The sequence below is a fragment of the Heliangelus exortis genome, chromosome 25 (genome assembly GCF_036169615.1).
Source record: "Heliangelus exortis chromosome 25, bHelExo1.hap1, whole genome shotgun sequence".
Taxonomy (NCBI): domain Eukaryota; kingdom Metazoa; phylum Chordata; class Aves; order Apodiformes; family Trochilidae; genus Heliangelus; species Heliangelus exortis.
Window position 1 is genome coordinate 5,519,164 of NC_092446.1, and position 13,591 is coordinate 5,532,754.

Sequence of the window (13,591 nt, forward strand, 5' to 3'; positions counted from 1 at the left end):
AAGCATCCAGGTGGGGACACTTCCAAGTCTCAGGAACACTCACCACTTCATTGCAAGGTGACACTGCAGACCTGCAGCCTTGCAAACACATTGTTTGTAGGAGGTGGCCCTGATGATCCTGTGTCTCCGAGCTGTTCCACCCAGGGAAAAACTTCCCCACCTCATGGTGAGGCTGGGGGGCATCCTCTGTCCCAGCCTGGTGTGAAACCTGAGGCAGCTCCTGCCATCTATCCCTGTCATTTGGGGCTGGCCCTGAGCCTGGCAGCCAAGGGGTGGGATGGACAAGCTTGGAGGGGAGGTCCCAAAGGGCAACAGAGCCTCAGCTGTTGTTTCTAAGTCCATCCTGGATGCCCTGGGAAGCCCATTGCCTTTGGGAATGCCATCAGGGTTGGTGAAAAGAGGATGATGCTTGGAAAAGAGCAAGGACAGGATAGTGGGATGGCTCCAGGCCCCTGAGGAGGGAAAGGGATCCCTCCAGCACTGCTTTGGATTCTACCCCAGCACTGCTCTGCCTCATGGATTTCCAGCTTGTCCCCTTCCTACCTACCAGGAGCTCAGAGGGGTACCCACAACTGAGTAAAAACAACCCCTCATTTGGGACAGCTCATTGCTGCTTGAGAGACAGGGATGGAGTTGCAAAATGTCCTCATCCTGTCAGCTGGAGGGGATTCTGGGCTTAGAATCAGAGAATAGTTTGGGTTGGAAAAGACCTTTAAAATCATCCAGCAAAACTGTTGTCCCAGCACTGCCCAGGCCACCCCCACCCCATGTCCCTCATCCCCACATCCCCAGGGGTTGCTCTGAAACCCCTCCAGGGATGATGGGGACTCCAGCCCTGCCCTGGGCAGCCTGGGCCAGGCCCTGACAACCCTTTCCAGGGAGAAATTGTTCCCCAGCTCCAACCTAAACCTCCCCTGGCACAACTTGAGGCCAAAAGTTCCTCTTGTCCCATCCCTTGTTCCTTGGGAGCAGAGCCCGACCCCCCCTGGCTCCAACCTCCTCTCAGGGGGTTGCAGAGAGCCACAAGGTCTCCCCTCAGCCTCCTCTGCTCCAGGATCAGCACCCCCAGGACCCTCAGCTGCTCCTGGGCAGAGCTGAGCTCCAGACACTCCTCCTGCTCCCTCAAGGAGGGGTCCCGCTGCCCCCTCCCTCACCTCCCCTTTCCTCCTCCTCCTGCCCACCCCAGGTCCCAGCAGAGGATGAAACCTGAGCCTGGAGCCCGTGGCATCTGGAGCAGCCTCGGTGGGTCCCCGGGCGCCTTTGTCACGGGCTAAATTTGGCTCCTCTGTGCTCTGAAAACAATCCCAAGGCAGGCGGGAGGAGGAAGATGCTGGAGGCACAGCCCCGTGCTGGCTTTTGCCTTATAAAGTTCTGTCGGGGCTGGGACAAAACCTCCGGGACAGCCCAGGGAGCAAATCCCCTGCTGGGACACTTGGGAGTGGAAAGGTCCTTGGAGAGGCTGTGAGGAGTGTGGGGGCTTGAGGGGCTTCTCCTGGGCTTGCTGGGACTCAAAAAGTGCATGGGATGGGACTGCCACTGGCACTGGCACTGCCACTGCCACTGTCACCATCACCCACCTGACACCAGCTCTGGGTGCACCATTCCAGCTTTGGTGTCCCAGGAGGGGGAAGGAGGCAGGAAAGGCAGCTGAGCATCCAGCTCTGCAGGAGAGGGGGCTGTCCCTGCTCCCCACCCTGGCAGCATGCAGCTCTGTGTCCCTCCATGACCATAATAGTCTCAGGATTAAAATACCAGGCATTGTCCCTCCCAGGCTGCAGGCTGGGAATTGTTTGCTCCTAAACTTGCCCCTAAAAATATCCTGGGGAACAGGTGCCCCCTGCCCCTGCAGCCTCTGCCATCAGAAGCCTCCATCTGTGGGGTCTCTGGGCAAGGGTCTGGGGAGGGCTGCAGGAGGCTGGAGCTTTATTGCTGCTTTTCAGGAATTTCATGGGAAATACCTATGGGCTGAATGGGACTGAACGTTGCTTGAGCACCCCAACCCTCTGTGGTGAATGGGTGGTTCTGAGTGGTCCTACCCTCCACCCCCCCGACCCTGCGGAGGACACTGTTCTGTCCTGGGTCCCTGTCACTGTGACCCCACTCTTTGTGCTTCACCCCATCACCCTTCAGCCCTGGGAAAGGGCCCTCCTGGCAGCTCTGGTGGCTTCAGGGCTCCCTTGGGGTCGTGTACTTTGTGCTTGTCCCATCAGGATGGGGGTCAGCACCACAGCAGCTTTCCAGGCTGCTCAGCCCCCAGCCCCCTGGACCCTTCAGGTGCTTTCCAAAAGAGAAAAAAAGAAAATAAATAGAAGGAAAGAAAAAATCAGGATATTTTCTGCAAAGACAAAGCACTGCAGTGTTGGGGCTCGTGGTTTCTGCAGACTCGGGACCTTTCCAGCATTTGGAAAAGGAGGAGGAAGAAGAAGAGGAAGGCAGATGTGCCCTGGAGACTCCAGCCCATCTTCATGGCACTGGCACTGCAGCAGGGTCAGCCTGACCCACACAGGGACAAGCAGGGACTGGCCAAGCCGAGGTGATTCACAGAACCACGGATTCCTCATGGCTGAAAAAATCCCCATCCCACTTGAGCATGTCCCAAAGTGCTTCATTACACAGAGTTTCTGATCCCTCCAGGGATGGTGACTCCACCACTTCCCTGGGCAGCCCATTCCTGTTCCCTGCTGCTCCTTCAGCAAAGTCCAAACATTCCCAATGCTGGGATTGCCACGGGCAGGAGGACACGGGTGGGCTCACCCACAGGTGGGATGTGTGTGCATCACCCACACCCAGGTGTGTGCTGCACGTCGCAGGGCTCCAGGGCTCCAACCAAAGTCTCAGAGCAGCACCAGAGGGGATTTGTGCTATTTTTACTGACCACTTACAGCCAGGCTGGGGTTTCACCCTCCCCCCCAGCCGCCAGCCCCCGGCAGTGCACGGAGCTCTGGAGAGCAGACATCACCTCCCTCCTCTGCAGCCCAAGGTAAGGCACTGTCCCCGTGTCCCCACATCCCTGCTCCAGGGGTGGGCTGGCAGGGACACAGGACCAACACCACATGTGCCCTCAGCACATGAATTTCTCCAAATTTCCTCCCCTGTCTGAGGCTGCTTGGACAATTTTTCTCAGTGATCTGGCAATGGGGAGAAATACCTCTAAAATACCCAGCAGGGCTTTGGAGCTGAGGTGTGCTGCATTTTTTCTGAGAATTGGTGAAGAGGGAGCCTTCTGGTGAGCCCTCGTCCCTGCTCAGGGTCACTGGTGTGAGGCTGGGGGTGGGAGCAGTGTGTGTGAGGCTGGGCCTGTGCTGGTGCTATGGATCTGATCCCTCGGGATGGGGAAGGATATCAGGATTGATGGTGTTTGGCTTAAGGGGGTTATTTTTTTTAAGGATTTTCATGATCTAATGGCTAAATAAACTTTTCATGGCTGATAGTATGCAGAATTCACTTGTCCAAAGCCTCCTGGACCCATCAAAATCTCTGTGGATGCTTCAGATCCAGCTGGAGCCTAAAAGTCTCTGCACAAGATTCCTGGGGATGTCTCACCAGAACAGCCAAGTCCTGACTCTCCTCTGGGAAGATAACTTAGAACTATCTGTCCCTAAAAATTGATTGACCTTGATAGAGGTCATCAGCCTGAGGTGCAGTGTGGGTCTCACCTCCTGGGGACACCGAGCTTTGGGACACCCCTCCTAGGGACACCCGGGATGCTGGAGATGCTGAGAGGTTTGCACAGCCCTCACCCCCCTCCAGGGACACAAAGGCTTTTCTGTCTCCCCCAAAATATGCTGGGGGGAGCGACTGGGACCTGGCCCCCTCAGTGTACCCGTGTCAGGCAGGAGGAGCCTCCTCCCCTGCATGTCCTCTGGGACATCAGTTGTATCAGCAAAAACCTCCAAAAAGGCCTGAAATGGGCAGCTCTGGCTGCATGGTACTGATGTGGCTTTTGGGAGAAAAAAAAAAAAAAATTGTGCTTTTGGGATTTTACCTTGTAAATCCAGCGATGTGGCAGGCTCTGGGGAAATGATTCCTGCTGGGATTTTATGGCATTTCCCACCCAAACTCCATCCCTTCAGGCCACTTCTCTGGCCAGGCAGCACAGGGAGAAGGCAGGGGACAGGGACACATGGATGGAGCTGGGAGTTTACATTGAGATTTCCCTGGCACAGGCTCCACACATGCCTGGGAGCAGCTGTCTGAGACCCTCATTGTTCCTTTTCCTTTCCCCCAGCAGGAATCTCGGGGGTTTCAGTTTCCGACTTTAGGGGGATGCAAAGAGATCAAGGCAAAAAAATCCCAGCTTTGCCATTTCAGTCCTAGGGAAAAGGACTAAACCCACCACTGGAAAACGCTGTTTCTTTCTAAAATACAACATTAGTTTTTGACTCCTGGCTGGAAAGAGGAAAAAAGAAGTTGATTGGCATTTCCCCCCCCATTTTTCTATTACTCAGGCTTACACAGTGCCCTGGCTTCTTGGCAAGAGAGGGAAGTATTAGAGGCAATGAGGGGGAAGGTATTAAGGCAGCACATTTTGAAGCAGCTGCCATAGGATTAGGATAGGCATAGGATTACCCAGAAAATTTCAAACACGAAGCCCTGAGTATTCCAGCAGGGATGTGGCTGCTGAAGGAATCTGCTTGGCTGGGACTTGCTGCCCCTCGCTCTGTTGCTCCTCGGATGGATTTTGGCTCCATCGTCCCCATGAGGGTCCCCATGGAGAGGTGTTGGATGGGATTCCCAACACAGAGGGGGTCCCAGGAGGCCCCGTTACTTCTGAGCTTCCCAACCACGTTCATCTCCATCGCCCCGAGCCGGGATGGGTGATGCAGCTGAAGGGAGCAGCTCGGGGCTTGGGAAAACCCCCGAGGAGCAGGAGACCGAGCCCCGTGAGCTGGGCTGGAGGCAGATGGAGCTGGTGTGAAATCAGGTTTCCTCTGGGCCAGGCACTTGGCTTTCGGGCTTCCCAGCGGGATGGAGAGGCTGCCGAGACATTTCCCTGGGCCGACAGCACGGGGCAGCACCCGACCTCAAGAGCATCCTGATGCCACCCTCTGGATGTGAGGGGACTCGGGATTTGCTCCTTTGTTTCAGCTTTTTTCCTCTTTTCCCTTTCCTTTCCTTTCCTTTCCTTTCCTTTCCTTTCCTTTCCTTTCATTCCTTTCCTTTCCTTTCCTTTCCTTTCCTTTCCTTTCCTTTCCTTTCCTTTCCTTTCCTTTCCTTTCCTTTTCCTTTCCTTTCCTTTCCTTTCCTTTCCTTTCCTTTCCTTTCCTTTCCTTTTTTATTTTATTTTTTTGCAGAAACACAGACCCCTGCAGCACCATGCCCGAGCCGTGAGTACCACGAGTTTCCCTGGGGTTTCACTCGTCCCCACCGAGCCTGTCTGGTTTTAGAGGGGTTCAGTTGGGAGACCCCATGCCCCAGACCCCTCTGACATTTCGATGTCCCAATTTCAAACCTCGGAGCTTTTTTAGGTCCCAAAGCAGAGCCCCGAGGGGCACAGCAGTGCTCGTGGTGCCTTCAGGCTCTGTCACAGCTCAGAGAACCAACCAACCAAATTCCCCAGAGTAATCAGAAGGGAGGGAGGGGCTGCACCCATCCACCCCCGGGACCCCCATCCCTGCAGACCTGGGCAGGACCCAAACACCCCACACACCATCCCTGGCTCACGGGGAGTGAGGCTGCTGTGTCCACAACTGCAGGGACCCGGGGCTGGCACAAAGGGCACAGTGACAGCCTGTGTGGCACCTCTGGGTGGCATTTTGCCTTTCTGAGCCGTGGCCCTGAGCTCCCACTGCATTTCCAAGGAGCAGGGCTACCCCAGGGCCATCTCAGGTGTAGGTGCAGCTGTCAGAGGCAGGGATGAGGAGCCCAGATGCAGTGACACCAGGTGCCATCCCTCGATGTCACCACTTTTGACTTATTCACTGTTCTCTTCTTCCTTCCTGCCCTTCCCAATGGCTCTCCTGCTGTCAGGGAGGTAAGTGCCTTTCCTCTCAGGAGACATCTTGATGCTGCTCTGCATTTACTGTGTGTTTTTTTTCAAAGAGTTTCATGCTTTTTTGTTTTTTTGTTTTTTTGTTTTTTCCCCTTAGAGAAAATCCAAGATCACAGCCTCACGCAAACTCTTGTTGAAGGTGAGTCCCGAGGGCTGGAAACTCCCTGAGGTTTGTCTTGCTGGGGTAAAGGAGCCAGGGCTGGGGTGGTTGGTGGGACAGCAATGAGGAACAGCAGAAGTTTGGGCCTTGGGGAGCAGCTCCCATCCCCTCCTCTGCTCCTCTCCAAACTCCTCACTCATGTGGGATTTGTGGCCAAACAAACCTCCCCTACACTTCACTGGGAGACTCCAGCCCCAAAGCCTCGGGGCTGATGGTTGAGTGAGCTCCTTGGGAGGCTGGAGGGGGGGTCCCTCACTGCTCTCCTGCTGTGTTTGTCCCCCAGGACCCGGGATTTGTGGAGCAGGAGCTCTGGAAGTGCCGACATCAGCACCCACCAGGGCCACCACAGCCCTGCGGTACCTCCAGCCCTGCTCCTCCCCTGCCCCCACGGTCACCACAAAAAAGGTGCAGGGAGGTTTTGATGTGCAGGGAGCTTCTGATGTTCAGGGAGGTTCTGATGTGCAGGGAGTTTTTGATGTAGCAGCACAGGGATTTGAGGAGGACAAGTGGAGCAAGGAGGAGGTCTGGCAGGCAGGTGGGACTCTCCATCCCACGGGTGTGCCAGGAGGCCCCGTGTTTGTTCACATTTCTGCCACTGAATTGTGCCCCTCAGAGTCTGATGCTGGCAAAGGCAAAGGAGGAGTGGGATCAGGAGATCTTGGACAAGCAGGCAGAGAAGGAGCGGTACCTGTCGGAGCGGATCGCGCCCCTGCACACCAGCGGGCTCTCCTTGAGCCAGCTCCAGGTATTTCTCGGGACTGATGGTTGAGAGAGCTCCTTGGGAGGATGCAGGGGTGTCCCTCACCACCCTCCTGTCGTGCTCGGCCCCCAGGACCTGTGCAAGGAGCTGCATGAGAAGGTAGAAATTGTGGATGAAGAGAGATACGACATCGAAGCCAAATGCAACCACAACACTCGGGAGGTAGGGGCAGGGGGGCTGCAGGAGGGGCACAGACACCTCTGGGGCTCATTGCTGGCAGAGAATCCTGTGCAAGGAGATTTTTGTGCATGCCATGGCCTCCAACTCCTCCTTTCCTCAACCTGCAGATTAAAGATCTGAAAATCAAAGTCCTGGACCTCCGAGGGAAGTTCAAGCGCCCTCCCCTCCGCCGGGTCCGTGTCTCAGCTGATGCCATGCTCAGGGCTCTGCTGGGCTCCAAGCACAAGGTGTCCATGGATCTGAGAGCCAACCTGAAGTCTGTCAAGAAGGAGGACACAGAGAAGGTGGGTGTCCCTTCTACAGGCCAGGGATGGAGACACCTCCTAGGGATGCCCTTGCCCTTCTCCAGGGTCTCCAGGGCTTGTGCTTGCAAACTCAGAAATAATCTGGGGAGAGCCCCAGCTGAGATTAGGCAGAGTGAGCCCAGCAGACCCAGCCTGGCCTGAGATCAACAGCCCAGTTCTCACCAGCTGTGCAGAGATGTGAGAGGGGATATCTCAACACCAGAGACTGAGAGTGATGCCCAAACGTGCCTGGGGTGTGCAGGCACCCCAACAACTAGAGATGTGAAGCTCTCCAGAGGGGTTTTACTCCTTGGTTCCAGCTCAGTAGATCAGATGAGAATGTCAGTTATCAATTAATTTTCCTTTTTTTTTTCCTCCCCGTTGCACATTTTCCATCCTTTGGAGAGAAAACTGTGTTTTCAGCTTTCAGTTAGTGGTGAAAATATCTGAGTTTATTTTAGCTGTCCTGAGATTATTTGGGGCCATGCACTGTGACTGCTGACTGCCCATGGTTGGCAGGGTTGTTCCCCAGACATGCTGCCAGCATCTCCCCTTCCTGTCCTGGAAGTGACTGCCAGGATCTCCCTATCTCAGCATCAATTCCAGCCCCTTCCAAAATCTCAGAGAAGATGCAGATGGTTTCCATATGGTCTGGGAGGTTTACAGAGAAAGTGGTTTTTGCTTCACCCCATGTGCTGGTGTAAATCTGGAGTAAGCCCCATGAGCTGGTTTCTTCCTCTTAAATAAATTTTCTGGGATTTTTATGCCATTCATGCAATTTAGGCTGAAGGGGAGGAGCCACATGAGCCCAGGGGCCCTGCAGGGACAGGGCCTTGGTTGCCATTGATCCCATGGGACACGTGGCAGAGGTGGCTCCGAGGACAGGAGCTGCCTTCTCCTCACTGCTGGTGCCCAGGGCTGAGGGTGCCCTGCACGGGGCTGGTGGCCACGGCACGGCCACTGCATCCTGTCCCTGTCCCTCCTGGCAGGAACGCCCCGTGGAAGTGGGCGACTGGCGCAAGAACGTGGAGGCCATGTCAGGGATGGAGGGGAGAAAGAAGATGTTTGATGCTGCCAAGTCACCCACGGGCCAGTGAGAGGTAGGGGACAGCTCCTCTTGCCCCTGCCATGTCCCTGCACTGTCCCTGGCTTGAGCTTGTGGCTGGGCACCCCCAGAAACTGCCCCTCATTCCCTACAGAAAAAGCCATCACACATCCCACCTCACATCCCCCACTTGGAATATTCCCAGCTCCCTGCCAAGGGCTGGAGAAGCTCTGGATCCAGGGGAAGAGAGTTGGGGGTGTTCAGCCTGGAGAAGAGAAGGTTCCAGGGAGACTTAGAGCACCTTCCAGTGCCTGAAGGGGCTCCAAGGAAAGCTGGGGAGGGACTTGGGACAAGGGCCTGGAGGGATGAAACAAGTGGGAATGGCCTTAAACTGAAAGACAGGAGGTTTAGGTGAGATGTAAGGAAGAAATTGTGGTGCCCCTGGCCCAGGTTGCCCCCAGAAGCTGTGGCTGCCCCATCCCTGGCAGTGTCCAAGGTTGGATGGGGCTTGGAGCACCCTGGGCTGTGGGAGGTGTCCCTGCCCATGGCAGGGGTTGCACTGGGGGGGCTTTAAGGTCCCTTAGAGCCCAAACTATTCCATGATCTCTGATTCCATGATGTATCCTCCTCCCAGCTCATCCTCCCCAGCTCTCCAGGGTTTGCTGCCCACCCCACACTCACCTTGGCCATCACTGGCACCAACTTGGGGCTGATTTCAGCAGCCACAAAAACTCCTCTTTTCTCCCACTGCTCTGTTTCTTTCCCACAGGAGCATCGGGAAGGAGAGTCCCCTGCACCCCTGCTGCTCCCTGTCCCTTGCTGCCCCTTTGTGCTCTTTGTGCCTTTATCCCGAGGTCACCACTGACCTGAAACATGTGGACAACTGGGAGGGAAGGAAACCTGAGCTGCTTTCTTTCAGCCCTGCCATCACCCCTGCTCCTGCATGGCCCCAGCACAGCAGCTCCTCAGTGTCACCTGCACAGGCCACTGTCCCCAAGGGGCCACCCATCACCCCTCTCCTCCCACCACTGCAGAGGTCTCAGGGTGCTGCTGGTCCCCCCATTGCTGCTGGTCACCCCCCTCCTCCCCCCCCTCAGTCCTCTGGTGGGTGCAGCCTGAGATGCACCCAGAGGTGTATTAAAGGATGGTCTCTCAAGGCCGTGTGTGGGTTCATCACTGGGGGGTCCCTCACCCTGATCCTTTCCTTGTCCCCCTGCAGTGTCCCCGTGCTGGTGCTCAGCCCAGCAGCACACCCTGGGATCAGACTTCCTTTGGGTTCATCTCATCCGAGTCCCAGCTGCTCCCAGATGTCCCCAGCCCCCCTCCCCCCAGCTCTTTTCACACACCCTGACCATGGACTCCCCAACTTCCCCCCCCCCCCCCCCCCCCCCCCGTGGGGCTCCAGCCATGCCCCAACCCCCAGGCAGCAAGATTTGAGTCTTGTTGTGAGGATGGCTGTCTGCCTGCTCACCCTCCCCTCCTCTCCTGATTTTGGAAAAGGCTCTGGAGCTTTGTGTGACTGCCTGAGCCCAATGCCAGGAGATGGGACGAGGTTTCATCTCCCATCCTGCCCCTCCAATGGTGCTGAGGCAGTGTCCTGGGCTCACACTGTCCCCAGAGGGAACTCACACACTCGGCTGCCATCCTGGCAGAGGAAGAAAGGTCTGCAGGGAGATGTAATACCAGTTACCTGACCAACTGGTAGAGCTGGAAAATGCAAGAGAGGTTTCAGGGAAACAAAACCTTCTGCAGAGCTGGAGCAGAAGCAGCAAATGGTAAACGAAGCCCAGGCCGAGGAGAGTTGGCTCTGAGCTCACTGCAATTACCATCATTTGGTAATTAAATAAAATAAAGAAGGGGTGGTGTTTGTGGGGTGGGAAGGGATGGTAATGAGATGAAAGGCAGTAATGGGTGGTGGGTGCTGTGGGACCAGGCTCTGGTTGATACTTGACAGCCAGTCTGAGCCCATGGCCAGCTCATCAGATCCTGAGCACAGACACCTGAAACCAGTGTGGAGCAGAACCCCAGGGCTGGGCAGAACCTCCCTGCAGCCCCAGCCAGAGCCATCTGGGCTCAGCAGGGTCCCAGAACCCATCTGCAGCCATCCTGGGCTATAGGTGACTTTGTGTGGCCCACAGGGAAGAGAACTCAGCCCCAAAGCTCTGCAAGTTCTGCTTCTTCATCCTGTGAAGCTACTCAGCCACTGTATGGCTGCTTTCACCCTTATCTGGTGGAAACCCACAGGAGAATAGTTTTCTGGGTTTCAGTTTTATTAGAAACAAACAACTCTCCCACCTCTTTCTAGAGATTGAATCTTGAAGGGAAATGCAGCTGCTTGCTCCAAGCTCTCCTGGCTGGATTGGGGGACTGGGAGCCAAGGCTTTTCCTCCACCTCTGCTCTGGAGCTGCTTCTGTGGCTCTGGGACAGCTGAGCCCTGTTTCCCCCTGGAAAAAGGCTGAGCCTTTGATCCCAAGATGCCCCCAGAGACCCTTTCACCAGGTCACCTCTGCTGTCCCACTGCTGCTTCCTGCCCAGGTGACAGTCATCTCAATGTCTTCTCTCTGAATTAGAAGGGAACTCTGCTACAGTGCCTTTTCAATGAAAATTTGGGCTGAATGGGGGACTTGCAAGGCTCTTCTGGGGAAGAGAAGCTGATGCTGGGACAGTTGTTGAAGAAATTGTGTTTATTTGCACCAGAACTCCATGAGCCAGCCCTGGCTGTTTGAGCTGAGCAGAACCTTGTCCCTGGCAGCCTCCAGGTTGCTCCACTGGAGCCAAGAGTCCCCAAAGCAAAGCAAAGCAAAGCACAGAGCTGCCAGCTTGAAACTGCAGAAATTGCAGATTAAATTGGACAGTAGAAAAACGTATTAATCAACCCAATGATTTTCTATTGGAAAGGCTTTGCTGGCAAAACTGCAATGAGGGAGATGCAAAGGGTCTGAGGTGGCTTTTCAAAAACATCCCTTCCTAGTTGGTTGTCAAAGGGTCCCATCCTTCCTCTGTGACCTCCTTGCCAATGAGCTGTGTCTGGAGACACCTGAACTGTGCCGAGAGTTCCCTGAGTGGATTTGCAGTTGTTGGCCTGGACCTGCAAAGGGAGGAAGGGGAGGAGAGTTGGTGGTGATGGACAACCCCAGGGTGGGAAGGGGTCAAGTTTATCCCATGGCCTCTGAAGACCCCTGGAGCTCCCCAGCCTGGGCAGGGGTGAAGGAGAGGCAGCAATTCCTCTGCTGGCAATGAGTACACATTCTCTCCATGACCCGAAAAGTTTCTACTGACTCCACTTTTGGGAAATGCCCACGGTTCTTCATCATGAGACCTGAGGCACAGCAGGAGATGGGATCCAATGAGGAGGAAAATCTGGAGAGGAGAATGGGAACCTGAAGGACACTGTAGCAGTAACATGGTGGCATTCCTGAAATGGGATTTGCCTGAAATATTTCTTGTTTTTTTAAAAACAAATTAAATTATAAATTAAAGAGTCCTCTGCCAGCTGGTGGGAGGCAGTTTGGACATCACTTACTCCCTTCCAACACACTGGGGGTGGCTTTGTTTCCTTTCCATTTCAGAGCCAGCACACAGCAACCTCAGACACTTTCTGGCTCTCTTGGCACAGCAGAGGGATCCCTGTGCCACCCATCTCCAGTGCAGCCTCACAGCTTCCCCAAAGCTGAAGGAATTGGAGCTGGGGAAGGACCACCCCACCCCACCCCTGCAGACAGGGATGAGCTGTGGAGCCCAGCGTGGCTGGGGGATCAGCATGAGTAAAAAAAAGGTGGAGGTGGAGGGTTCCCTTCTGGGCCCCAGGGTTAAGCTGAGGAATCCCTAATTACAGCCCAGTGTGGAAACTGGAAGTTCTCCACTTGCCCTGGAGCCAAAGAAACAGGCTCTGCACAGGGATGAGACACAGGACACTGTTCCCAAGGGAAAAAAAAACAAACCACCTTGCTGACAGCAGTCTAGCTCCTTAGAGGGTATAAATTGGTGTCTTCTGCTGATCTGCATCAGATGCACATCTGGCCTCCCTGAGCTCCTCAGGCAGATGCAGGTTTTCCAGATCCCTTCTGGAAAATCCACTCCAGGGCAGAGCAGGTACCCAGCAGGTACCTGGAGAGAAGGGGGGTTTAGGATGCAGCTCTCCTCCCATGGCTGTAGATCTGGGGCAGCAGATCTGAGCCTGGGGAGTGGGGCAGGGCTGGGTCAGTCTGGTTCCCCTGAGCATCCCTTCCCCACCTGGGCTTATCATGCCCCTGCTTAGTTTTGTCACCTTCAGCTTCATGGACCTGCAGCTGGGTCTGGACCTTGGTGATGACCTCAGGGTGGTGAAAACAGGTTTTGTAAAAAAGTCTGGTCCCAGAAAGTGACTGGTGTTTACTGAAGGCATCAATGAGCTTATGGATAGGGGTGACCTGATGGAGAAGTTTTCCTGGATTTCCAGAAGCAAAGACTTTCAGGTCAGAAAGAAATCCAGTGAGAGGTAAATAATGAATTAGAAGATAGGAAACCATGGTGAGCTAATAAACCCTACTGATAATTCTTGTGTGTTCAGAAGAGCAGAGGTGAAGGCTGATGGTGCTGATGTTCAGAGGGGTCTTGCAGAACTTGTGGTTAAAATGTCAGGAGGTGTTTGGGGGAGAATAAAGTGAATCAGAGAGAGAAAAATCCAACATGACTTTGTACATACAACGGGCTCTGAGTTGACTGGTGCCTACCTGGGAGTGATAGTTTGGGACCATGGTAAACACAAAAATACATGAGGAAAGTCAGGGAAAATCTGGGCCAGGTGTTCTGTCTCAAACCAGGAGAAATCACTGCTTTGTGCTGCCAAAGAGCTCAGCAGGACCTCATCCAAACTGAAGGAGAGGCAGGAGCTTTGCCAGCAGTGAGGAATAGACCTGGGAACTCCTCACAGAAAAGTTTTTTATGCTAGTAATTTTGCTGTGTCTGAAGGCAAGTGGGCAAATCCCTTGAGAAGAAGCTCAGTGAGGGGCCTTAAGTACAGACAAATGAATGTTCAGTTCAGAAGGTCTCTGAGCTGAAAATAAGGACCAGGGGCATGTGAGGGGTGAGTGCCACCAGGGCTCATCCTCTGCCTAATCCCCAGCTGCTAAACGCCTGTCTAGAATTTCTCTCCATCCTCATATTAGGTGGAATCACAAACTGTGAAGT

The 13,591-nt window shown here is 54.7% G+C and overlaps 1 protein-coding gene across 1 annotated transcript; it reads left to right on the forward strand.

Moving 5' to 3' along the window:
• Positions 1-5,940: 5,940 nt before the first annotated feature.
• TNNI1 (troponin I1, slow skeletal type) lies at positions 5,941-9,577 on the forward strand. Its single transcript, XM_071768364.1, has 7 exons — positions 5,941-5,974; positions 6,090-6,131; positions 6,766-6,897; positions 6,985-7,074; positions 7,200-7,376; positions 8,366-8,476; positions 9,191-9,577. The coding sequence occupies exons 3-6, from the start codon at positions 6,772-6,774 to the stop codon at positions 8,471-8,473; spliced, it is 501 nt and encodes a 166-aa protein (XP_071624465.1). The 5' UTR covers positions 5,941-5,974; positions 6,090-6,131; positions 6,766-6,771; the 3' UTR covers positions 8,474-8,476; positions 9,191-9,577.
• The last annotated feature ends 4,014 nt before the right edge of the window (positions 9,578-13,591 follow it).

Excerpts from the sequence above, each read along its gene's own strand:
- TNNI1 (XM_071768364.1), top strand. The coding sequence starts at position 6,772 with ATGCTGGCAAAGGCAAAGGAGGAGTGGGATCAGGAGATCTTGGACAAG. Across the intron at positions 7,075-7,199 it reads GCAACCACAACACTCGGGAG|ATTAAAGATCTGAAAATCAA; the intron begins GTAGGGGCAGGG and ends CTCAACCTGCAG. Across the intron at positions 7,377-8,365 it reads AGAAGGAGGACACAGAGAAG|GAACGCCCCGTGGAAGTGGG; the intron begins GTGGGTGTCCCT and ends CCCTCCTGGCAG.